The 25,092-nt window shown below is 47.5% G+C and overlaps 1 protein-coding gene and 1 long non-coding RNA gene across 3 annotated transcripts in view; one reads left to right on the forward strand and one right to left on the reverse strand.

Annotated features, from left to right (window-relative positions):
* Positions 1–9,326: 9,326 nt before the first annotated feature.
* LOC136146679 (uncharacterized) lies at positions 9,327–15,538 on the reverse strand. Its single transcript, XR_010659033.1, has 3 exons — positions 15,499–15,538; positions 9,878–10,071; positions 9,327–9,345 (listed from the first exon to the last, which is right to left on the reverse strand). It is a non-coding gene; the product is annotated as an uncharacterized lncRNA (long non-coding RNA).
* Positions 15,539–18,505: 2,967 nt separating this feature from the next.
* LCP2 (lymphocyte cytosolic protein 2) overlaps positions 18,506–25,092 on the forward strand; it is a 55,362-nt gene continuing 48,775 nt past the window's right edge. For both annotated transcript variants that reach the window (XM_065905264.1, XM_065905265.1), the window contains exons 1-2: positions 18,506–18,838; positions 23,346–23,408. In XM_065905264.1, coding sequence (XP_065761336.1) covers positions 18,761–18,838; positions 23,346–23,408 — 141 coding nt within the window. In that variant the 5' untranslated portion in view covers positions 18,506–18,760. The remainder of the gene's footprint in view (positions 18,839–23,345; positions 23,409–25,092) is intronic.

Below are 25,092 nucleotides of genomic sequence, written 5' to 3' on the forward strand. Positions count from 1 at the left end.
CTTGAAGGCATTTGGGTGTTGCAAGTCTGTCTCTCAGATCTCTGCCGACTGACCAACTCAGCACTCCAGACAGTGCCAAGGCTTCACTACATTCTAAACAGAGGTGCCTCAGAGTCTTCCGGAGATACGAAAATCCCCTTGTGCTGTTTCTGTTACATCCTGAACAGTTTGATCTCCCTACTTGCTTGACTCATGTGCTTCCGGCCCTGCGGCCCTGGCTGAATCTACAGATCCCCCAGGTGTGTTTTTCAGGAGAAACCAAAAAGAAAGCTGAAGAGGCACCAGGTCTGGAAGGATTCCCGCATCCTAGACAGTGAGAAAGGGAAACGACCATGTGTTCTGGTTTCCCAAGGTCCTGCCAGTCAGGCTGTAGCAGAGCCTTCATCTGGGCCAGTCAAGCCTCATAAAGCCCCTCCGTGCCAGCAAGCCTGTCTCTCCTGAGACACTGCGTTGACCTGCCCTCAGGGAGACCCTCATCCAGTGGAAGAGGTGAGCGGTCAGATGGCCCCTGCTAGTTGATGGTACATGAAGAGTGGGGGCAGCACCCCCCGGAAGCACCGAGGAGGGACCTTCACCTGTATTCGGAGGCTCAGGGAATCTTTCCCAAGGAGGCAATACTTAGCGTTGATATTCTCTTAGCACTGAATTGGAGAGCAGGTCCTTTACGCTTTCTCATAGAAGGGACAGGGTAATGTTCTCAATCTCCATTGAATCATCTAAAGTGACTCTGAAGTCACTGTCTGGGTAAGTGGGGGCCTGGGGCTCTAGAACCCTTGTCAGATAATCAGACAAGAGCTAAGAAAAGTCAGGAAGGGAGGTAAGTCTGGGGATGCGGGGTATGACAACCAGACTCAAAGCCAGGCTTCGAGTCTGACCCAGTCTCTGATAAGGGGGGCTGGACCAAGAGGGAGAGTAGCAGCCAGTGTGGCTATAGACAGGAGTCGGGAAGAGGCGGAGAGGTGGAAGCGCAGGGAGCCGTAGACGGTGAGCGCGGTGCAGCGCGGAGAACGGCCACCAGGGGGAGCTCGAGGTAGCCATTGCTACTGCAATTTGCTCTCTGACTGTGGCTTTCTTCTTTCTTTTCTTTTTTTTTTTTTAACTGGAAGAAAATCACTTTACAAAGTAGCGGTAGTTTCTGCCATACAACAACGTGAATCAGTCATAATTATATATATATCTCTCTCCACCCTCCCTCTTGAGCCCCCCTCCCCCCACTCCACCCCTCTAGGCCATCACAGAGCAGCACCGGGCTGGGCTCCCTGTGTTACAGAGCAGCCTCCCACTAGCTTTCTGTTTTACACGTGTTAGCTCCTCAGTCATGCCCAACTCTTTGTGACCCCATGGACTGTGGCCCACCAGGCTCTCTGTCCATGGAATTCTCCAAGCAAGAATACAGAGTGGGTAGCCATTCCCTTCTCCAGGGGATCTTCCTGACCTAGGGATCGAACCTGGGTCCTCTGTGTTGCAGGCAGTTTCTTACCACCCGAACCACTAGGGAAACCCATTTTACACATGATAGTGTATATATAAATGATAGCTGTATATATGTCAATGATACATTCTCAATTTGTCCCACACTCGTCTTCTCCCGCTCTGCCCACAAATCCAATGCTCATTGCAACACTATTTACAATAGCTGTGATTATCGTTTTAAGGCTCTTCAGCCTTTGGTGTCAGGAGGAGTAAAACCCTTTACAAGACCCAACCAGGTATGGAGAGGAGAGAGGGACCAGCATAGAGGAAGTGCTGTTTGACATTAAACCTAACAAGGCTGGCAAGGAAGAACAAAGACGCCTTCACACGGTTAGTGGTTAAAGAGAGACACGCCACCCTGTGAATTTCCCCCAGGTCAGCCATGCACCCCGCTCTCCTGACAGCTTGCCTCGACCCATGGCCCCTCCTGAGCTGCTTCCAGTGATATGTTTCCTTTGCTTCACATCTCTGGTATCCATCAGCGTGCGGGAACCTTCCCCACCACGCCGCCAGGACATCCTGTCCTGTGCCACCTCTCAAACAGGCTTGTGGCCCACGACCACTGTGTCTGTTGACCATGACCTCTGCGTTCACTGTTTACTTCTTGCCCGTTGGCTTCTCTCCCACTTGTTTGTCCAGGACTGGAGCTTGTCTTCCTCATCCCCACAACCTGGTCCTTAGAACAGAGGCTGGCATGCGGTGGGGCTTGATTTTTAAAAAGCACTGAATGAGTAAAAAGTGATTGTGTCTAAGGGGAGGAAAACAAGCTCTAGAATCAGATGCACACAAACCTTAGGACTGAGCCCAACTCCACCACTTACCCATGAGGTGAACTTTGAGTCTTGACTGGTAAGATGGGTTATGCAAAAATTGTGGATTTGCAAAGTGCCTAGTATATAATAGAATAAAGGTTCCAAAAGTTGGCTTTTAAATTTTATTGTATGATAAAGAATAAAGAGGAGAATTTTGCTATCTTACCAGAGCAGGGAATGGAGCAAAGGTTCAGAATTGCCAGCAGGCGATCTGGAGAATTACCGTCTGCAAAGGTCAGGAAGAGGGGCAGGAAGGGGAAGGGTGGAGGCACCAGGTCTGAGGACCTGTCTGCCATCACGCAGAGGGAAGGGAAGGCTCAGTTGTCGGGACTCGGCCCTTGAGGGCAGATGGAATGAGGTTTCCCCAGGTGATCTGTGGGCAGATACCAGAGCAAAGGCGGGACCTTCTTTGTCACTCAGCAGTGTGTATGTTTGAGGGGAGAATGCTCAGTTAAGCTCAGTATCTCCACCATCCCCGCCCCTCACCCCCGGCCATGGGACAGTGTCTTGGCATTTTACTGGGCAAATTGCCCTGGCAGACAAACCAGGTTAGGCATCATGGGTTCCTGTTTTGTCTCTTTCATGTGATGCAGATGACAATCTGGATATTGCAAAAGGTCAGGCTCTCAGAAAAAGGAAAAGTTCAGCTGAACAAAAGAATGCATGCTGGAGAAAATGGAAAAAGGGAGTCAAGACACAGTTGGTTTGAGAGAATCATGACAATGAAGCACAAAGAGAAAGATGTTTACTGAGAGCTCCAAGAATAAGGGAAAGAACTACAGGAGGCAGGGGAGAGTGGGGAAAGGACAGGACCAGGGTCGGGGCTCCAGGACCCTCAATGCTCTGTGGCTCCAGTACCCTCAGTGCTCTGTGGCTCCAGTACCCTCAGTGCTCTGTGGCTCCAGTACCCATAAAGCTCTGTGGCTCCAGCACCCTCAATGCTCTGTGGCTCCAGGACCCTCGATGCTCTGTGGCTCCAGTACCCTCAATACTCTGTGGCTCCAGAACCCTCAGTGCTCTGTGGCTCCAGGACCCTCGATGCTCTGTGGCTCCAGTACCCTCAATACTCTGTGGCTCCAGGACCCTCAATGCTCTGTGGCTCCAGGACCCTCGATGCTCTGTGGCTCCAGTACCCTCAATACTCTGTGGCTCCAGGACCCTCGATGCTCTGTGGCTCCAGTACCCTCAATGCTCTGTGGCTCCAGTACCCATAAAGCTCTGTGGCTCCAGCACCCTCAATGCTCTGTGGCTCCAGGACCCTCGATGCTCTGTGGCTCTAGTATCCTCAATACTCTGTGGCTCCAGGACCCTCGATGCTCTGTGGCTCCAGTACCCTCAATACTCTGTGGCTCCAGGACCCTCAATGCTCTGTGGCTCCAGGACCCTCAATGCTCTGTGGCTCCAGGACCCTCGATGCTCTGTGACTCCAGTACGCTCAATGCTCTGTGGCTCCAGTACCCTCAGTGCTCTGTGGCTCCAGGACCCTCAATGCTCTGTGGCTCCAGTACCCTCAATGCTCTGTGGCTCCAGGACCCTCGATGCTCTGTGGCTCCAGGACCCTCAATACTCTGTGGCTCCAGGACCCTCAATGCTCTGTGACTCCAGTACCCTCAATGCTCTGTGGCTCCAGGACCCTTGATGCTCTGTGGCTCCAGTGCCCTCAGTGTTCTGTGGCTCCAGGACCCTCAATGCTCTGCCCTTAGATGCTCTGTGACTTTATGCCAGTGGCTTTCCCTCTCTGGGCTTCAGTTTTTTCAATGATCATCTGAGCTCCTCCTTCTCTCAAAACTCATGCATGGATTCATTCAATCAATAATATTCCCCAATCACTACATTTTTGCTGCACAGTGCTTAGGTACTGGGCATTCAGTAATGAGTAAAACTGACAAAAGAATCTCCACCCTTTTGTTTTCTGCCCACAGTAAACCAAACCAGGAAAATATGTTGTATCTTGTTAATAGATAAGGATAAGTGTTACAGAGTAAAATGTGTGGGGAAAAGGGGACAAGGAGCCTTTTCTGAAAAGGTGACTGAGTCAAGACCTGAGGAGGTGAGGGAGTGAGCCAGGAGGACACTGGGGCAGAGTTCCAGACAGAGCGGACAGCGGTATGAAAGGGGTTCTGAAAATGAAAACTTCTCATCTCCACTCCTTGTCATGCCACCAGCTCCCTGCCTCTATGCCTGCTCCCCGCCAGTCCTCTCTCCACACATGGCTGGTTAGTGTCAGTCGCTCGGTCGTGTTTGATTCATTGTGACCCCATGGACTGTAGCCCACCAGGCTCCTCTGTCCTTGGGATTCTCCAGGCAAGAATACCAGAGTGATACAAGAACTTTCTCCAGGGGATCCTCCCACCCAGGGGTCAAACCTGAGTCTCCTACATTGCAGGCGGATTCCTTACTATCTGAGCCAGCAGGGAAGCCCTACGTAGGGCTGGAGCGACTCTATAAAATGTAAGTCAGAACCCATCACTTTCCCACTCCAAACCCACTGGGAGCCTCTACCACACTCAGAACAAATACCAAAGTCCTCCCCAGGGTCCGTCAGTGTCTCCGGAGTCACGTCCTCTCTCCTGCCTCCCTGGCTCACTCCTTCCCAGCTTCTCTGCTGGGATGCTGTTTCTGGAACACACCAAGCAAGCTGCAGCCTCACAAGCTTCGCTCACAGCTTCTGCTTAGGTGTCCTTCCTGGCTGCCTAGGTCTGGCTTCCTGACTTCTTACAGATGCCACCTCCTCAGGAGGACCTCCTTGACTGATCTGTCCAAGCCAGTACTCCTCACCCTCTGTCCCTTCACTCTGCTTCGTTTGTCTTCATAATATTTATCACTCTTTCCCATCATTTTATATATTTATAATATAGCTTATAATCGATCAAGTGTTTACTATGTGCTGAATGCTGTTCTAAAGATCCAAGAATTAACTTGTATTCCCCTAAACTCATCAAGGATGCTGTTCTTATTAACTACATTTTATAGGTTAATGACCGGAGATTCAGAGAGCTTAGGACATTTGTTTAAACTGGTGAGTGTCAAGAGAGGATTCAAACCCTCGAGCATCCATTATCGACTACAACCCTCTAGATCAGCACTGCCCCAAAGAGCTTGGTGATGATGGAAATATTCTGTGTCCAGAATGGCAGCCACTGGCTGCGTGTGAGTGCTGCGTGCTTGAAATGCTTGTGGCTGAGGAACTGAAATTTTAATTTTATTTCATTTCACTTTACTTTCAATTTAAACAGCCACATGTGGCTAGTGGCTACCATGTTGGACAGCAGAGTCCCAGAGACCCTCATTTGTTCCTTTGTTAATGCTCGTCTCCTGCACACAGAGGGAGTTTCTCTGTGCCTCAGCTTCCTTATCTTCAGTTCAGTTCAGTTGCTCAGTTGTGTCCAACTCTTTGCGACCCCATGGACTGCAGCATGCCAGGCCTCCCTGTCCATCACCATTCCTTATCTTATAGTAAAAGGGAAAAGATTTACATGATCTGAAGAGAAACCAGAGTATATTCTTACCTTATAGTGAGGAAAATAGCTTATAGGGATGTTATGAGGATGAAATAAACATATATATATATGGCTTAGAACATAGCCTGGCACAAAGTAAATATTCAATGACTTAATTATTATCATCACTACTATCTTGTCATTATTTTTATCATTATAAGACCCCATAAAACCAAAGGCTTTGTTTTCTGGTGAATCTCCATTATCTAGAATGTTTTGGCATGTAGTTGGGGCTCAGTACATATTCCTTAAGAGAATAAATAAGTGAATTGAATTGAATACAGGACTTGGATAAAAATCAACACCCACAGACTCAAACTGGGGAGCTTGATAGGGAAAGCGAATGAGTGAGGGGTGACGGTATAAAGAGGAGGGAGACTGGGAACGGTGGAAACGGAAGGGAGCATGCCCAGGGAAGGTGTCAGGCCGTCTGCTGGGAGTGGGGACAGCGCAGGGAGCACTGTGGCCCAAGCAGCACTCCCATCACTGAAATACACCTACGGGTGGTGACTTTGGGGGGCTTCCTGTCTCTATAATGACAAGTCTCTGGCTCCATTTTCCAGAGGCTCAACTCGAGGCATCCTCTGAGCGTGAAGCATCTAGGATCCAGAGCTCGGAAAGCCAGCGCCGTAGATGCTGCTGAACGGCGCGTGGTCATCCAGGTTCTCACTCAATGCAGATCTCCCTGAGGAGGCAGACTGGTGCCTCGGAACCTACATGTGCCAAAAAAGAAAGAAAGAATGAAATGTGACTGGCTTCAGAAACAGGGACGTCAGTCTGGGAGCCCAGCTGACTTGACAGCAATGACAGGGAAAGGGCATGTCTAGAAGGAAGTCTTTTCTCAGACAGGGTTTCTGTTCTCAACACAGAGCCTGGAGTCAGACTTCATGAGCTCGCCCTGGGCCATTCACTGGTTTTCTTGAAGAGGCCAGCAGGTAAAGTGACCCACACCATTGGGACTGCTATTTCTTGCTCTCCTCCCAGCCATGCACAGGTGCGCTTGTGTGGGCGCTGCGCGTGTGGACGTCACACCGGCAGGGGCTTCTTCAACATCAGCTCACCTCGTGTGCCTTTCACCGAAGCCCCGGATGGTAACATGAATCCTGTCCTAAGAACCAGCACCCTTCATGTGAGTCATAGCTGTGTGATCTGGGCCACCTCTGGGCAGTAATTAGGTTGATGAGTTCTTCCAGTAAAAGAGTCTATGTCATTCATTGATTCTAAATCAGAAGTGGCTCACTGGAACAGACCTCAGATGTGATTTCTGAGCCCACGTGTTTGTTTGCTTCTTTTTTTTTAAGTTAGTTAATGTATTAGTTCTCTACTGCTGCTGCAATAAGTTACCACAAACGAAGTGGTTCAAAACAACACAAATTCATTACCTCACAGTTCTGGAGGGTGAAAGCCTGACACAGGTCTCACTGGGCTAAAGTAGGGGGCTATGTTCCTTCCTGAAGAGCCTAGGAGAGAATCCTTACCTTGCCTTTCCCAGTTGCTAGAGGCCACTCTTATTCCTTGGCTTGTAGACTCCTTCCTCCATTTTCGAAACCAGACATGTTTCATCTCTCTTTTTCCTAGTCACTGATCACGTTTCCCATTGACTCTTCCCTCTTTTGCCTCCCTCTTCCACTTCCAAGGACCCTTGTGATTACATTGGGTCCATCCAAGTTTTCAAGATAATCTCAGTATTTAAGGGTAGTTGACTATGTTCTGCCTAGCACAGTAGACTGCATTTCCTTTTTTTTGCAACATAAAAATTTTGCTTTCTATATTCTTTTTTTTTCATTTATTTTTATTAGTTGGAAGCTAATTACTTTACAATATTGTAGTGGGTTTTGTCATACTTTGACATGAATCAGCCATGGAGTTACATGTATTCTCCATCCCGATCCCCACTCCCACCTCCCTCTCCATCCCATCCCTCTGGGTCTTCCCAGTGCACCAGCCCTGAGCACTTGTCTCATGCATCCAACCTGGGCTGGTGATCTGTTTCACTAAAGATAAAATACATGTTTCAATGCTATTCTCTTGAAACATCCCACCCTCGCCTTCTCCCACAGAGTCCAAAAGTCTGTTCTGTACTTCTGTGTCTCTTTTTCTGTTTTGCATATAGGGTTATCGTTACCATCTTTCTAAATTCCATATATATGTGTTAGTATGCTGTAATGTTCTTTATCTTTCTGGCTTACTTCACTCTGTATAATGGGCTCCAGTTTCATCCATCTCATTAGAACTGATTCAAATGAATTCTTTTCAACGGCTGAGTAATATTCCATGGTGTATATGTACCACAGCTTCCTTATCCATTCGTCTGCTGATGGGCATCTAGGTTGCTTCCATGTCCTGGCTATTATAAACAGTGCTGCGATGAACATTAGGGTGCACATGTCTCTTTCAGATCTGGTTTTCTCGGTGTGTATGCCCAGGAGTGGGATTGCTGGGTCATGTGGCAGTTCTATTTCCAGTTTTTTAAGAAATCTCCACACTGTTCTCCATAGTGGCTGTACTAGTTTGCATTCCCACCAACAGTGTAAGAGGGTTCCCTTTTCTCCACACTCTCTCCAGCATTTATTGCTTGTAGACTTTTGGATATTCTTAAACAAAGATCTAGCAACAATGGACCCCAACCTGGCTCCCATTACAGTATGGCAGTGATGAGCTTAGACGAAGCTGCTTCCAGTTTGCCCTAGTCCTTATAACCTACCTGCCTAATGTCCAGAATAAAGTACCGTTTCCCCTTGCCTTGGGTTATTGTTTTTCCTACCAAGCTTGCTTCTCTCATCTGCATTTTTCTGCTGGTCTCTTCAGCATTTGAGCCTGCAGCATCTCTTCTTAATTGTTAGGAGATGTCAACTCTACCATTCTTGTTGTCTGTCCATACCAGAAAAATTACATAGCAGTGTATGCAATTGACCCTACCCCACATGTGACATGGGAAAGGGGAGCTCAGTGTTGTATGCAACTCAGGAACTCACCAGCTCATTGCTGGTCTTTGGGGAAGGAGAAATGAGTCAGATATGCTCACAACAGTGAACAATGCTAACGAGAACCACCATCTCTGGTGTGCCGGGGACTGCACTTTGTGCTTGCCGTTTTATTTCACTGAGTCTTCACAATCACTTCATGAGGTTGATGCTACTATTTGGCTTCCCCCACTTCCCTCTGAAAATTGTGGCACAGAGAAGTTAAGTTGCCCAATTTCACACAGTTGGTATGTAACAAAGTTGGGATTCAAAAGTGTTATTTTGACTCCAGAGTCTGAGTCTTGATTCCTATAAATTCTGCCTTTAGAGTGAAAGAATTGTCTGTGGTTGCAAGCTTTTGAGGGATTAAAAATAGGAAGAAGAGCCACACCAGAACGATCGTTCTACCAGGACTCCAGAATAGACTTGAATCCCTCCGAGTTCCCAGGTTCACACAGGAAGCCATGGAAACAGGAACAAAGACTCTCTGTCAGAGGATCCTGCCCTCGGGAGAACTCTGGCCTTGAGGTTGTCTAGGTTGTCTGGGCTGACTAAGTCCTCTGAGAGTACAAGCTGCCGGCAGGAGGGCCTGAAACTCTGTAACAGATAACAAGGACAGTGGTGGAGGTTGGGGAGGTGGGAGGGACAGTTTATTTTGCAAGAATCTGTCACTTCTGTTGACTTTTCACACTTTACATTTAGAACTGTGGACCTGTGTAACCACCGTGGTTTAAAGATAAAGCAGACCCTCTAGTTCTCGACATGGGGGTGGAAGGCCATGGGTCTGTGGAGGTCTATCAGACAGCTGGCCGCATGCTCTAGCATGCTCCCACCCAAGTTTAATTTGGGGTTTCTTCCTGTGGCAAATAAGAGACTGATTTCTTGCTAAGTGCAAATAGAGTCACATTTGCCAGAACAAATAGAGTGTAGACAATTCTTAATGGGGGCAGATGAGACCTCACAGGAGAAAAGTGACCAAAGCGTCCATATAGCCTGGTGAGAGCTCTGTGATTCAGGACCTCTGTGTTCCCATTTTCCAGGGACGGCCCTGAGGTTCGCCTGCTGTGCCAGTGTATTATTAATGTGCCCGTTCTACTTTCAGAAACTTCCAGCTTGGTCAGTAACATACCTGATCACGCTCCAGTGAATAAGCATCGACATGGATACACTACCACGTGTAGAACAGACAGCCAGTGGGAAGCTGCTGCGTAACACGGGGGGCGCAGCTCCGTGCTTGATGACCGAGGGGACGGCACAGGGCTTGGGGTGGAGAGGAGGTTCAAAAGGAGGGGATACATGTGTACACACAGCCAATTCACCTTGCTGTAGAACAGAAACCAACACAGCATCATAAAGCAGTTATCCTCAGACAATCTCTGTGAATAAATAAGTTTCAGAATAAATACTTGATATCATGTTATAGGCATATCTCATTTTATTGTGCTTTGTAGACATTGCATTTTTTAAATTGAGGGTTTGTGGCAACCCTGTGTTTAGCAAATCTAACAGCACCATCTTCCCAACAGCATTTGATCACTTCATGTCTCTGTATCGTATTTTGGGAGTTCTCATATTTCAAAGCTTGATTATGCTTGTTATGGTGATCTGGGCTCTTATAATGAAACGCTGCAGTCTCAGGTTAGCATTTTTAGCAATAAAACATTTCTAAATTAAAGTATGTACATTCTTTCTTTTTAAACATAAGGTTATTGCACACTTAATAGACTACAGTTTAAATGTAAACATAACTTTTATATGCACCAGGAAGCCAAAAAATTCATGCAACTTGCTTTATTGTGAAATTTAATTTATTGTGGTGGCCTGAAACCAAACCTGCAATATCTCTGAGGTCTGCCTGCATTTGTCTTTTTTGTTTTGATTCCAAAGAGAAACAGAGAAAATTAATCAGTGACTGAGAGCATCATAGAAAGTTAGAGCTGAAAAGAAAGCTCTAGAAATTTTCTGGAGAAAGGGAACAAACCTGTGACATCTGTATTTATATACCAGACACAGTTCGGGCACGAGACATGAGCAATTTCATTTGTCACACAATTGCCCAGAGAGATGCTAAGCATTATCAGCTTCTTTTAAAAATAAGGAAACTTCATAAAGGGCTCAAGGTCAGACACCCAGTTGATGGTATGCCTATGATTAGAATCTAAGCCTGGAATTCTCCATCTCTGGACCCCACAATCTCTTCCTTACCCCAGGCTGCCTCTTTTTCTTCCCCTTGACGTTTTGGGGACAAATGAAAGAGGAAGGGCATTTGCACCCTGAAAGAGTTATGGGTTTGTTGTTGTTGTTGTGCTATGATCTGAATGTTCTTGTCCCCCAAAGCTGACATGTTGAAACCCTAACCCTCAGTGTGCTGGTATTAGGAGGTGGTGTTGTTAGGAGAGGCTTAGATCAAAGCCTCTTGCAAATAAGATTAGTGCCCTGATAAGAGACCCGAGAGAGTTCCCTCTCCCCTTCTACCACAGTGAGCATGTGTTATGAGCCGGGAAGGGGGCTCTTGTCAGAACACAACCATGCCGGCGCCTTGATCTTGAACTTCCAGGCCCGGGAACTGTGAGAGAACATTTCTGTTGTTTTAAACCACCAGTCTGCAGTGTTTGTTTCAGCAGCCTGAACTAAGACAGGTTGCAAGCACAGAACCCAACTTTGTGCTATCTGAGCAACAGGGTAGTTTATTAGAAGGATACAGGGTAACTCATATTGTTCAAAAGGATGGTTTAAGAACCAGACTTGAATACAAAGAAGTCAGACAACTCCAGGCGTCTCCACAGCAGAGGGACATAGATTTCTTTGGGGTCTCAGGGTAAAATGAATGAGGGCTGGTCATTCTCTTCCCTACTTTACTTATCTCCTGGGCCCCCATCCCATCTCCACTCAGCCTGAGCCAACCAAGCCTGTCATCCCAAGTGAGTGTCTCCTTACTTGTAGAGCACAGTCAGGGGATTCAGCGAGCGTCAGCCGCTAACCTGGCGTCAGCATCGCTAAACTTGTTTGCTTGTTTTTAATTAGAGAAAAGTGTAGGTACACCAAGAATCATTATTTATTTCTTTTTAAAGATCTGATGAAATGAGAGCTTACCATAAAAATAATAAAACTGAGAAGGAAATTAGGTTGTTTCTGTGCCTTGTAACATTTTGAAATAACAAGAGGAATTTTGGCTGATAAAATTATATTATAGCTTATTATCAGGAAAAGCAACATCAGGACATTTCATGGACAGTGGGAGCATTAACATATGTCAAGGAGCTATATACCTTAAACTATACAGATATGTCAAATGTATCTCAATAAAACTGGAAGATATAATGAAAAACAAAAAACACCCCCTAAAACATCTTACCTATACCAATACAACCTATGCAAGGTTAAACATTTCCTCCCATTTTACAATGTTTCTCATGACACTCAACATCAAATAATTTTTGATTCAACACTAATAATTTTTGGCATCTCTCTCTTCATAATATGGAGGAACAAATCCTTTGAGATTTTCAAGTTAATTTGAGATCAAAATTATATTTAGGGTTTGTATTGGAGAAGGTAAAACACCAAAAATTGTCCAAATGACAAAATATCTGAGAACCCAAAGACAAAAGATCTTTTCTTTTATAGCCTGAAGAATATGGTTGGTACAAATTGTTCTAGGGCTTCCCAGGTCACTCAGGAGTTAAGAATCCTCCTGCCAATGAAGGAAATGCAGAAGACACAGATTCCAATCCTGGGTCGAGAAGATCCCCTGGAGTAGGAAATGGCAACCCACTCCAGTATTCTTGCCTGGGAAATCTCATGGACAGAGAAGCCTGGTTGGCTATAGTTCACAGGGTCGCAAAGAACGAAGTGACTGAATACACACCCACACACAAACTCTTCTAGATAAACACTGGTTATTCACCAAGTAAAATTCCCATCTTTGGAAACAACATCTCTCAGTGGAAAGAGTCATAGCATCAGACAGGTTTGGTTTCAAATCCTTCTAGTTATCTGTGAAGCCTTGGACAAGCATTTGCTCTTTTTTACAATTTGCAAAATGGGCATTTATGCCTCCATTTTCTATTTACAAAGAACAGTCACATAGATCACATGGTATTATAGAAGAAGTTTCTAGAATTTCTCTTCTCCAAATCCTTGAGATTTCACAAAAGAGTTAGATAGACAAAGTACCTCTTTGCTCCAAAACCCTAATGCACTCCTTCTAAGGGATCCGTTGTCTCTAGGAACACAGTCATGGGAAATGGTGACCTTCACCCATAGGAAGGGGTAAAGGACTGAAGAGGCCAAACAAGGTGCCTCTCCTATTTGGAGGGTGCACTCTGGGTCAAAAATCCGGAAGGTCAGATATGAACTGGTGGTCAGGGCACTGATACGGTCAAGGAAGCCAACATCAGGGGGTCCAGAAACAGCATGGTGGCCACAAGCTCCAGGACGACACTGAGGCAGGAACATCCAGAGTGAAAGCCAACAGCCAAGAGACTTGTCAAGACTGGAGAGACAAGTTGTGAGAGAAGAATAGACAGAAATCTGCCCGGCCCTGAGTTGACACTCTCCCTCCATACTGACTCGCCATGGAAACTTGGGCAAGTGAATTCTGGTCTCTCAGGGTCTATAAATTTGTTCTCTACTTACTCATAGGTCTCTGGTGAGGATGAAATGTGCTGAGAGCTATAACAGATTTGACCCATGCTGGGCTGCTGGGCTTATTGGCTGCAAATCTTCTCTTCATCTTAGGGGAAGGTGGAGCTTCCCAGGTGGCACTAGCGGTCAAGAACTCCACTGCCAGTGCAAGAGACGGAAGAGTAGGTTCGATTTCTGGGTTGGGAAGGTCCCTTGGAGGAGGACATGGCAACCCACTCCAGTACTTTTTCCTGGAGAATCCTCATGGACAGAGGAGCCTGGCAGGCTACAGTCCATGGGGTCACAAAGGGTTGGACACAGCTGAAACGGCTGAGCACGTAGGGGTGGGTATGCTCTTCCAGGGCCCACAGCTCTCCCTGGGAGGGTGGGCTAGAGTGGGCCACAGTCCCTGTTGCTGGGCTTCGGGTAGCACTGCTTCTGCTTTTCTGGCACGCACATACCCCCCTCCATTGCCTTTCTGCAGCTTGCCTGGGGAGGGGGAGGGGGGTCAAGGTTTTTTTCTCCTCTGTCAAGCTGAGAAGCCTGCCTTCCCCTCTCTGCCCACAGCCCACCCACCCTTGCGGGCACTCGGGGAGTTTCCCTTCACGGCAGAGCTATCTGGGGATAGGCTGCCCAAAGCGAAATATAGGGCAAATGAGGAAGACAGGCTTGACAGGAAGTCCAAATAAGCACTTCCTCACACCCACCTTCCACATTCTGACGCACCTCAGCCAAAACAGCCGAGAAAGAGACACAGAGAGAGGACTGAAAAATACACAATTTTTGAAAAGAGTGAAATTGTCAGCTCTGAGGAAGTGGAAACTATTGCTCCTCATTACCTCACAAGCACCAACTGGTTCATGCTTTCCTGCTGCACCTCCCGGGATGGGTGGTGACTGTGTCCAGACGGGGGTGGTCGCCGGGACAGAGCGCAGGGCGGCCTGGAGAAGGGCTGCCCGGGGGCTCCAGCCTCCAGGAGCGTGGGGAGCGCGTGGCAGGCCTGCCCCTCCCGCACCCGCGCCCCCGGCGGCCCCTCTGCTAGTGTACGGCTGCGCGGTGCCGGGGCGGCCAGCTCACCGGCGGCCAGGGCCCCGTCCTGTGCCAGCGATGGAAGGTGGGTGGAGCCCTCAGTATCCAGAGGGGCTCCACACAGAGGGTGCCTCCAGTGCCGGCCTCGGAGGGCAGAGGGGAGAATGGGCCCCTCCCTGGGAGCTGAGAGCTACAGCTCTTCTTCCCACTATAGACAAGCATGGACAGGCCCCAAGGAAAACTTCCGGGAGCGATTCGCCTTGGCCTCAGGGGACCCATGGAGCCGTAACAGGCTGATGGAGGTGAAGCTGGGGTGAACCCCTGTGAGGACGTTCTCTCCATGGCCCGCATGACCCGAGGGGCCACCCTCTCTGGGCCACAGGCCCCCAGCCAATACCCTCTGTCCAAATCACATCCGAATAAGCATGTCCTCCCTTGCCCTTTCCAGCTCCGTGGGCCCCTCTCCTAAAAACGTCAACACAGGCTCTCCATCATGGTCTCTACGCTTCCATTCTGCCCTGGTGCCCAAGCGACAGCTCCTATCCCTGCCCACCCCCGCCCCCTGAGGCCGCAACCCACAAGCCTCTTCTAGCAAATTGTGCTTTTCTCACTTCTAAAATTAGCTGTGAAGAAAGGCAGTTATCTCCTCATCTAATTCTCCTGTGGGTTAGTAGGGAAAAGAGCTTCAAGTCTGGCCAGGGCGGGGTGGGGCTGGGGGCACATTAGGAGGTCCTCCCCCCACTCTGGGTTGCAGTGTGCACCACTCCATAGCCACTTTTTGTCTCTAAGACCTAAAAATCTGACATGTTGCTCCCTGCAAGATTTGCTTTCTTGTCCATAGGCTCTGTTGGATGTACATTAAGATCCCTACCGCAAGAACCCCCATCCCCATGTACTAATACGAATTGCTGTTATTGTGCACAGACCATTCACCATCGCCCTAACCTGGAGATTGCAAAGCCTTAGAAGTTCTCCATAACCTTTCAGTTTGAGCAAAACCCCTCATGAGTTCTGTGTTTCCCTCTGGATGGAGGAGAGAGAGATGGGAGAGGGTGTCCACCTCCCAAGCCACGGCTCTATATCACCTAGCCTTACCTGCGCCCTGTTCTCTGCCCTGCTTCATGCTTGAAGTCAAGCCCGCTGTGAGCTGGCCCCGGCCTGCCTTGCCCTGGCATCTGCTCTGCTCTCATGACTGCCCATTTTATAGTGTGGAACTTGGGGCCAGACCAAGTGAGCTGAACTGCCGCAGGTTACTCTGGTCTTCCTGCTATCCCAAGCCTCTCTTGGGGTCCAACTAGCCCCGCCCCTGGAACTTCTGGAATTCTCCAGCCAGGGACAGGAGCTGTGAAACTCGTGAGTGTTGGGAAATCACCGAGGACTGGGGAAGTGGAAAGGCTCCAGCCTGAAGCAACCTACTTCCCCTTGCGCCACTTGCGCTCCTGGCCCAGCTGCCCTTTTTGGGAAATGGGTTTGTGACCCTGCCGGAAGGGGGCATTGAAGACCTGCCTCGGAGAAAGTGCTGTGTCCTCTTCTTAACCAGCCCTGGTCGCCAGCCTCGCCTGCTTTTCGTGGAAGGCAGACAGATAGAGAGGACGCTGCACAGGCTCTGGAGACCCAGCCGGGTTTGAACCTCCGTTCCACCTTGTGCAATTTATGGAACATCTCAGAGCACCAGGGTGGTACAGAGGTCAGGAGCAGGGGCTCTGGACTCAGAGAGAGTTCCAGACAAGACCTGCTGCACCACCTACTTGCTGGGTGCAAGGGCAGCAAGAAGCTTTACCTTCCTGAGCCTGAGTTTTCTCTTTTGTGACCAAGAGTGGTAACAGTGCCCACGATTAGTGCAGAGTCCTCAGGCTACTTCTTGGCACGGTGATTCTTGGTGATTCCCGTTATCATCACTGTCATCCAGGTTTCTTAACTGCTGTCTCTCTTTCACATGGGTCTAGAGATTGTCCTGGAGAAGGCAATGGCACCCCACTCCAGTACCCTTGCCTGGAAAATCCCATGGACGGAGGAGCCTGGTAGGCTGCAGTCCATGGGGTCGCTAAGAGTCGGACACAACTGAGCGACTTCACTTTCATTTTTCACTTTCATGCATTGGAGAAGGAAATGGCAACCCACTCCAGTGTTCTTGCCTGGAGAATCACAGGGACTGGGGAACCTGGTGGGCTGCCATCTATGGGGTCACACAGAGTCGGACACGACTGAAGTAACTTAGCAGAGATCGTCCATCTTGGCCACATTCATAGGATAATTATTCCAAAAGAATCTCATGCTTAGCTGTAAGTTAATTCCAACTTCTGCTTTTCTGTAGATTTGGATTCTTGTGAGTATGGGTAAACATCATTTAAAAAATTGCTTCTCTTTCTGAGGATGATCTTGAAAGTTCCTTTCCACAGAAGTGCACAGGTGTGGCATGTTTTTTTTGCTCATGAAGCATAGCCCAACACACACACACTCCATACCATGCCACATCACATCACACAAGGGTTCAGAATGCCTTCCATCAGCTGCCTCTTCCAAGGCCCTGCTTAAATCCCAGGTAATTCCGTGATATCTTCTTTGACTTCTTTCTGTGGAAGTCACTTATCTCTCTTCCTCTCTTTTCAGAAGGGCTTTTTATCACTTGCTGCTCTTCTGGGGATTTAAACAGTGAAGGCACCTCTCCCATTCGTGGTGGAAATTTCGATCAGCAGCCCGTGCTTTCTGGGGCACACTCAGCCGCGGAGAGCACTGAGGTTCCTGCGCTGTGAGACGAGCTCGGCCTGGGCTGTCTCAGCTGATGCCTCTGGCGCCCTTGGAGGTGAAGATGACGTTAGCTCAGATTCATGGACCACGTCCAGAAAGGTGCTTAGTCCGGGATAAAGGGCAGATCTCATTTACGTGAAACCTGGCGAGGTTGGTGCATAACAATGAGATTGTGCATAAGATGGAAACTGCATGGCCAAAGCAATCTTTGAAAAAGCTTAAGGAAGGCATCACTTCAGGCGCCAGCTCAGTAAATGCAACAGACTCAGCCATTAGGACAGACAGTCTGTGTGTGTCTGTGGAGCACTAGATAGAGTGGTGAACTCGTGTTTGGATCCTGTGGTGTTACACAGATAGATATGTTCGCTTTTGACACTGGGTTCACCCTCAGCCAAGGAGATGCTCAGCTATGAGAAGTGCACAGCGTCTGAGGAACCGACAGAGAACCCAGACTCCCATCTCCTGTCTCCAGGACTCTGCTCTTTAGATAGAAATGTGGCTGAATAAATAGCAGATAGAATGTCTAGAGGGAACAATAGTGACTAGACTATATGGCAACATCAGTAGCAATTGTTATTTTTTTCCTTTCTTAAGTTTGTCTAGTTAAACGCATCTAAAGTTTTACGTGCATATGAAGCAATTTTTCTGTTCCTGTTTTACACATATGGAAACTGAGCTTCCTAGAGTTTAAGTCCTTGTCTGAGGTTGCCCAGCAAGGAAACAGGTATATCTGAAATGAAGCCTGGGGATTGTCCTGCTGGTCCAGTGGTTAAGACTTCATTCTCGCAAAGCAGGGGGCCCAGGTTCAATCCCTGGCCTGGGAACTAGATCCCACATGCCGCACCCAAAGATCCTGTGTGTTGCAAGTAAGACCTGGTGCCGCCAAATAAACAAATGAAGAAGAAGATGAAAGAAAGAAAGAAAGAAATGAAGCCCAGGTCTTCCCAGTGGTGCTCCAGTTCTGGACCCCAGCTCACTCACTCAGAGGATCCACTTGTGGTAACGATAAGGGGCAGCTAGAGAAGCTCAACTTTACACTTTTGAGAGAAATTGAACGGCGGTTGGAGAGCACTAAAGGTCATGTTCCTTCCCCTTCACTGATGTGGGAGATTGTCTGTATTTTAGGCGAACCGTCAAATTAGATTTTTCATCTGCAAACACCCACCCAGGCAGGAATGTGGGTTAAACATATGGATGCCAGGGATTTCAAAGGAAACCTACTTGGGTGTCTAAGTTCCCTTCATCGCTCCTCCTACTGGGCTGGGGTGGATAGGGCCCAGTGGGGAATTGCCAGCCTGCAGCTCTTTCTGCCTCTTGAGTCCCCAGAGCCGAGCTTCCTTGTTTACTTATTTAGGGCCCAGCAGAGGAAGTGGTAAAGGAAACTTGCTGAGTCGTTTTCTGAGAAGAGACCATATTTGTTCGCAGAGGAAGCTGTTGCTTTCTGGGATCTGGCTGCAACAGAAAGGACATCGGCTCCAACTAGACTTTTCCAGAGGGTACCCGGGAGTTGGAAGAGCTGAAGACACCTCCACACTCTGGATTTGGGGTTCTCTGTCCATGGGTGCAGCGCCCGTGCTCAGCTGGTGAGCTTCATCCTGAGCCAGCAGCCATGGCATTCAAGAACGTGCCCTTTCGCTCTGAGGTCCTGAGTTGGGATCCTGACACCCTTGCGGACTATTTCAAAAAGGTGAGCCCTGCTCTTTGGTGGCTGGGAGGCTGGGCAGAGGGAGTGTAGGCAGAATGCGAGAGGCGTGAAAGACAGCGGGAGCTTCCAGCTCTGTGCAGTCTCTGAGGGAGCAGCACTGAGCCCTCTGGCAGGATGTTCTGGGGAGAAGGGAAGCCCTCAAGGGGCAAGTCCTACTACATGCTAGGATTTGCGTCTGCCCTCTTTAAGCTCGGTCGCGTCTAACTCGCTCCAGGATTGCTGTCCTACTGGCTCAGCTGCAAAATAAGCTCAAGGAAGCTAACTGGACCCAAGCCCCAGGGACTGCATGTGATGGAGGCAGGATTCCAGTCACACCTGTCCAGTTTCAACATGCCCTGAGACTCAGACTGTTAAAACTGCTAGTGAGATCAAGGCTTCTTGCTCGAAAGGGAAATATGGAGTCTTGCGGGGTAGGGGAGAGGAAAGGGAAGGTGGAAGACTATGATGAATGATGCTGGAGATGGTGTCCGAGCAAGTCATTGCTTGTAACTTTGAAAGTCACAAGTGACTTCAACCACTTACCTAGAACAGAGTCTCATGGGAACTTCATGAGGGTCTTATGATGCAGGCTGGGAAATGACATGAGCCTCAGGTTATAGCTAGAGAAATTGAGTCCCCTGAAAAGGAAAAGATTTGCCGGGAAGGGTCAGGGGCCAAGCTTGTGGCAGAGCTGAGACCAGAGTGTTGCTGTCCTGCCTTCTCGTCTTGAAGGAGCTCAAGAATCCTTGTGTTTGGCCATCTGCTGCGGGGGCCACGGGTCACAGGCTTGCTCGGGCAGATCCCAAGCCACATGATCCTCTATGACTATCCAAGGGATATGATGTCTCATGGGCGACCACTGAGCTCTTAACACTCCCATTTCTGGAGGCTGGCATCCAGTTCAGAGGATACTCCAGAATATCACAAAGATACAGTTTTAAGTCATGACCTTCGATGTTTTTCCTGGTATGGGGTAGACTCCCTGTAACACATACCCAAACCTAGGGTCTACATGTACCAAAGTATTTAGTGTCACAACTGTTCTCCCCTAAGAAAAATGTGAAAATGCTGAATTGGGTGTGGCACAATAGAGGCACAGCCCACAGATCCTGTATTTGCTGCTTGTTGTGCATCTCGTTTCTGTTATTTTTCCCTCACTGGAACTCATAATAAACTTAGATTTCAGCACAGCAGGTGCAAAGATCGTTGAGACAGCCGACTTTTGAAAGAGTCAAAAGTATTTATTCTAAATACTTTTCTTAAATGTAGACCAAATAACTGAGGGCCACAGTGAAATTTACTAAGATGCTATAAAGTGGCATATTAGATCAATAAAGAAAGGAGAGAAGAACTGAGAATCAGCAAGGGCACACCTGGGGACAGGCTGATGGGCCAGAGGCCCAGTCTCCAATCTGGGAAGGAGAATGGCACAACCCGGGGCAGCCACTGAAGAATCCAAGGGCAAAGTTCCATTTAGGACAGGGAGACGGCCTACAGCTCAGGATGATTCACGTAGATGCTCTCTGCCTGAGTTGGGGGAAGAGAGAATTTTCTTCTTACAGACCCTAGACTCCAGATCATGTCCACAGGAACTGAACAGGTTCCCTTCCCAGCATGAAGGCAGGAACAGGGAGACTGAAGGGTGTTTGTGACCTAGGAAGTTCCAGCCCTTCTACAGACCCAGATAGACACCCTTCAAATACTGAGCATCTCACCTCCCCAAGAGAGAAAATGCTAAGTGAACTGACCGTGGAGTCCTTTGGGGACAGATCTTAGCCACCAAAGTCCTACTGGCAGAGGCAATTTTTCTTTCTTTCTTTTTTTATAAATCAAGGAGTGTGTCATGTTTCTGATTTAGGCATGCCATTTTCTTTTTCTTCCTTTTAATTTATTTTTATTTCTTTATTTGACTGTGCTGGGTTTTAGTTGTGGTGTGCAGATCTGCGTTGTGACATGCTGGATCTCTCAGTTGTGGCATGAACCCAAGCCCCCTATATTTGGAGTCAGCCACTAGACCCCCAGGGAAATCCCAGCAGGTTTACTTTCTAATGAAGCACTGGGGCTGGGGCCCCCTTGGAGGCACCTCCCCAACCAGCTCTGGAGTCAGCCATACCTTGGCTTGAATCCGGACTCTGCCACCTGCTAGCTTGGTGACCCTCCCTTAGTTACTACACCTCTCTGTGCCTTGGCTTCCTCATCAGTAAAACAGAGATACTAACAGTGACTAACTCATGGGATTGCTGGGATAAATAAAGGAAATACATGTGTGAGGCCTCCAGCAGAGAGGGGGGACGATTCGTGTTCGAGCTTCCCTTTCTCCTACTCTGTTCACTGGACTGTGACTGGGGGCCCCCTGCAGACCAGTGGGCTTTTGTGTCTTACGATCTCAGACACGTGCAGCTCATCCTTTGTCTGGAACTTAAGCCCTTGAGGCCTGAGGTCATGTTCTCTATTTCTTTTAAGTCCTCTAATTCCTTTTGACTTAGCAGAAAGGGATCCTTGGACCATGCAATGGAGAAGACTCTGGATCAGAGCCATGAGATCTAATCCTAACTGTGCCCCCAACTCACTGTGCCCCCAACTCACTGTGTGACCTTCAGCCAGTCCCTTCCACTCTCTGGGCCTTAGTTGTCCTATCCACAACACCAGGTACCTGCTCAGAGCAGTACCAACCAGAACTTGTCACTCATAAGAATCTTCTGGGTATATGCTAAAAAGACAGGGCTTCTCTGGGAGCTCAGATGATAAAGGATCTGCCTGCAATGCAGGGGACATGGGTTCGAACCCTGGGTCAGGAAGATCCCCTGGAGAAGGAAATCCCCCGGATTTTCCAGTATTCTTGCCTGGAAAATCCCATGGACAGAGGAGCCTGGTGAGCTACAGTCCATAAGGTCACAAAAAGTAGGATACTACTGAAGCAACTGAGCATGCGTGCATGCATGCTAAAAGGACAGAGGTCTTACCCCCCAGGCCTAGATATTACTGACTCAGAATCAAACTTCCAGGCAGGCCCCAGTCTGCAGGACTGTCTGTCTATCTAGAGTCCGAGTCAGCAATCTGCAAAATCAGAGATTCAGCTGATAACGCTGATGGTGAAACTGATAAATTAAAGGCAGTTGAATATTCCAAGAACAATTTCACTCAGTTGCAATATGGATAAAAGGGGTGTTTGGGGCTATGCAGAAGCTGATTTCTTCCCAAGGACCACTAAATAATTTTTTCCGAGCTTTCTAATATTCACCCTACTCTGTCACACCGTGAGGTTCACAACAATTGCACTTACTCTTTCGATTTCTTGGCCATAAGGAAAGGTTATGATTTTAAGTTTGCACAAAAAGAAGGCCTCCACAAACTGTGAAATCCATACTTATGAGAAGTTGAGATTCTCAAGGACAAACATTTTACCTTAAATTCTCTAGCTACAAACCTCAAATTTAGAGATATTTCAAAGGTAAATGCTTAGACTGTTGAGGACTAGGTCAAATAGACACCTGCTTCAACTGTCAATTGATGTGACTCTAGGAAAGCAACAGGTTCTAAAAATGATCATTCCCGTTGAGGCTGTAATTCTATTCTGAGACTCTAACTTTGACTATTTAAAATAGAAGAAAAAACTTTGTGCAAAAGAATATCTATGATGTTTTTCGATCTTGTAGGTTAAGCTTCTCTTAAGTCTGTTCACTTACCGTTTGAAAGTTTTACTGTTAGTAACTAAAAGAAGAACATTCCTGATAGAGATATTAAAGCCTTGATCCAAAGTCCAGGTGTCACCTCTGCCACCTGCCTATCTATGGAACCTTATATAAGTTACTTGACTCTTTGTGCCTTTGACTCTCCATTTGAAACATGTGAAGCTTAAATGATTAAAATTGGTTTAAACACTTAGAATGGTGCCTACCATACAGCAAGTGTTCAGTAATTATTAGAAGTTTCAATTATCACTGTTACAGCAGCAGTTTTGGGAAGAAACTAAATGTTCAGCAATAGAGCAAATTAAAATAATGTTCAAAATCACTTTGTAATAACATGAGGCAGTGCCTTTATTTTTCAAGAGAAAAAGTCAAGATAAGGAGATTGATTATGAATGATAACATTGATTATGTTTAGAAAGATGCTTTGGAAAAACCACTGAAGGAGGCACATTGCCATGTTCACCAAGGTTGTCTTTGGGTGACCAGATGATGGATACTATTTATTTTCTTCTTTCAATTATTTTCTGTTTGCTGGAGGAGCGTATGGCCAACCCTTTGAAGCTCTAACAGCATTCTTTCTATAGGGGTTGGCCTCAAAGCCTTCGACAGGCAATTTCTCCATTTTAAAGTCCCAAGAGGTTAGTTAGTGAAAGCAGGGCTGATGTAAGGATAGGGCCCCTGTGATAGACAGGGAGGGGAGCGGGGAGCCTGGCTAGCCACAAGTACCACAAATTGCTGAGCTCCTGGGGCAGGCAAGGAAGGGGAACCAATGGCATGAACCTGGCTGCACTGAAAGCGTCTCCTGTCCTCTTTTTCAGCTAAACTACAAGGACTGTGAAAAGGTCGTGAGGAAACATCACATTGATGGGCCACGCTTTCTGGTGAGTGCTGGCTGCTAGTTCAACACATTATGAGCAAAACTATTCTGTAACTTTAACCAATGGCTGCAGAGCCATTGGTCTACCCTGCCTCTGAGGCTGCTCAGGGGCAATGCCTGTCTTCAGGATCCCATACAACCCAAGGCCTTCTTCAGGGTTTTGTATGAGCACCTCTCTCATCACCTCTCAGGATCCTCCTATTTAGAATACCTCCCAGATCTTTCACTGACACTAAGGTACATTCTGAAGTCCAAGTGTAAGTAGGAATGAAATTACAGTTAACACACACACACACCCCTCTTGAAATTTTATTCAAATAGCACTCATACTCTGAGGAGGCCAAGGGGAAAAACAGCCACGTGGGAGAATGGAAGATTCTCTTTTCTTATTTGTCACTCTAGGGAACATACTCACTGACTAGAATAAAGGTAGAATCACCCTCCTTATTTCAATTATGTCCCTCTTTCTCTTTACTAAATTCTCATCATTGGTTTTGTGCCAATTAACACACCTGTGCTATGGCTTTCTCCACTCCTTTATGTTGCAAAAACCTCTCAGTGTAACACTGCGATGCAGCTCCATATTAAGGACTAAGCTGTCACAGGGAAGGGGCTACTGCTCCAATTGGGGTTTGAGCCACTAGCAGCAGCCGGGAGGCAGTCTGAGCATTTCCCCTGGAACGACACTTCTGCCAGTGGGTAGTGGAGACCCTGACTGCACCGATCCAACCCTTTTGGTTGTGTTTCTTCATTGTTCAAAAACGAAGCAGGAACAAGCCTTCAAAGGTCTCATGGGGTCAGTGTTCTCAATTTGGATTTGGACTCAGTAGATAAGTCAAACTGTTTCCTTGCAAGACCTGGTCAGCAGAAGCGAGGAAACTGGGCTATGAGGTTTCAGGGATGGAAGGGGCCATAGAGGGTAGTTTTCCACGCAGTACACCAATCCATTTCCTGTATTGCTACCAATAGCTTCTTGAATTCCTTGACTGATAGTCAGCTCACCACCACACACAGTCATCTGTTCCTTTCTGGGCAGTACTTAAGTCTCACACTGAGACCAAACTTACGCCCCCTTTGCTTTCATGAGCCATATAAGACATCTTCATTCACTGTTCCACATAAATCATTCAGTGATTCACCCTGCCATTCACTTAACAAGGACTTTCCTGGGCTCCTTTTATATGCCAGACCATGCCATGTGCTGGGAATGTAGAGATGATTAAGATGTGATTTCTGCCTCCCAGAAGTTTGCTTTATAGCAGAAAGTTATCTCCAGGAAGGCTCTAACCACCACTTCAATTGCAATTAGCGAAACATGTACAGAAATGTGATGGGATTTATTCTGTCACACACCTAGTAACTGGACTAAAGCATACATTTAATTTAATTTAACACCGCTTGAGTTTTTAACAATGCTACTTCTTTGCACTGGGCTTTAAGCCAATAGACTTTGAGCATTTAATTGTTATTCTTCTTGCAACTTATGGCTAAATCTGAATATTTCATTCTTTTAGCTTTTAGCTAAAAGATGCTTTCAGAACTGAGAACTGAGACTTCTCAGGGCTAAATCAAAAGGGAGTAAGACCTCTTTCTTGATGGTCCTGGTCGTGGCCCTGGGTGACCTCTAATAAGCCCATGCCCTCTCTGAACTTCTTGTTCCTTCCTCTGGAACGGAGCACACTGGACTG

Source organism: Muntiacus reevesi, chromosome 14, assembly GCF_963930625.1.
Source record: "Muntiacus reevesi chromosome 14, mMunRee1.1, whole genome shotgun sequence".
In the NCBI taxonomy this organism is placed as follows: domain Eukaryota; kingdom Metazoa; phylum Chordata; class Mammalia; order Artiodactyla; family Cervidae; genus Muntiacus; species Muntiacus reevesi.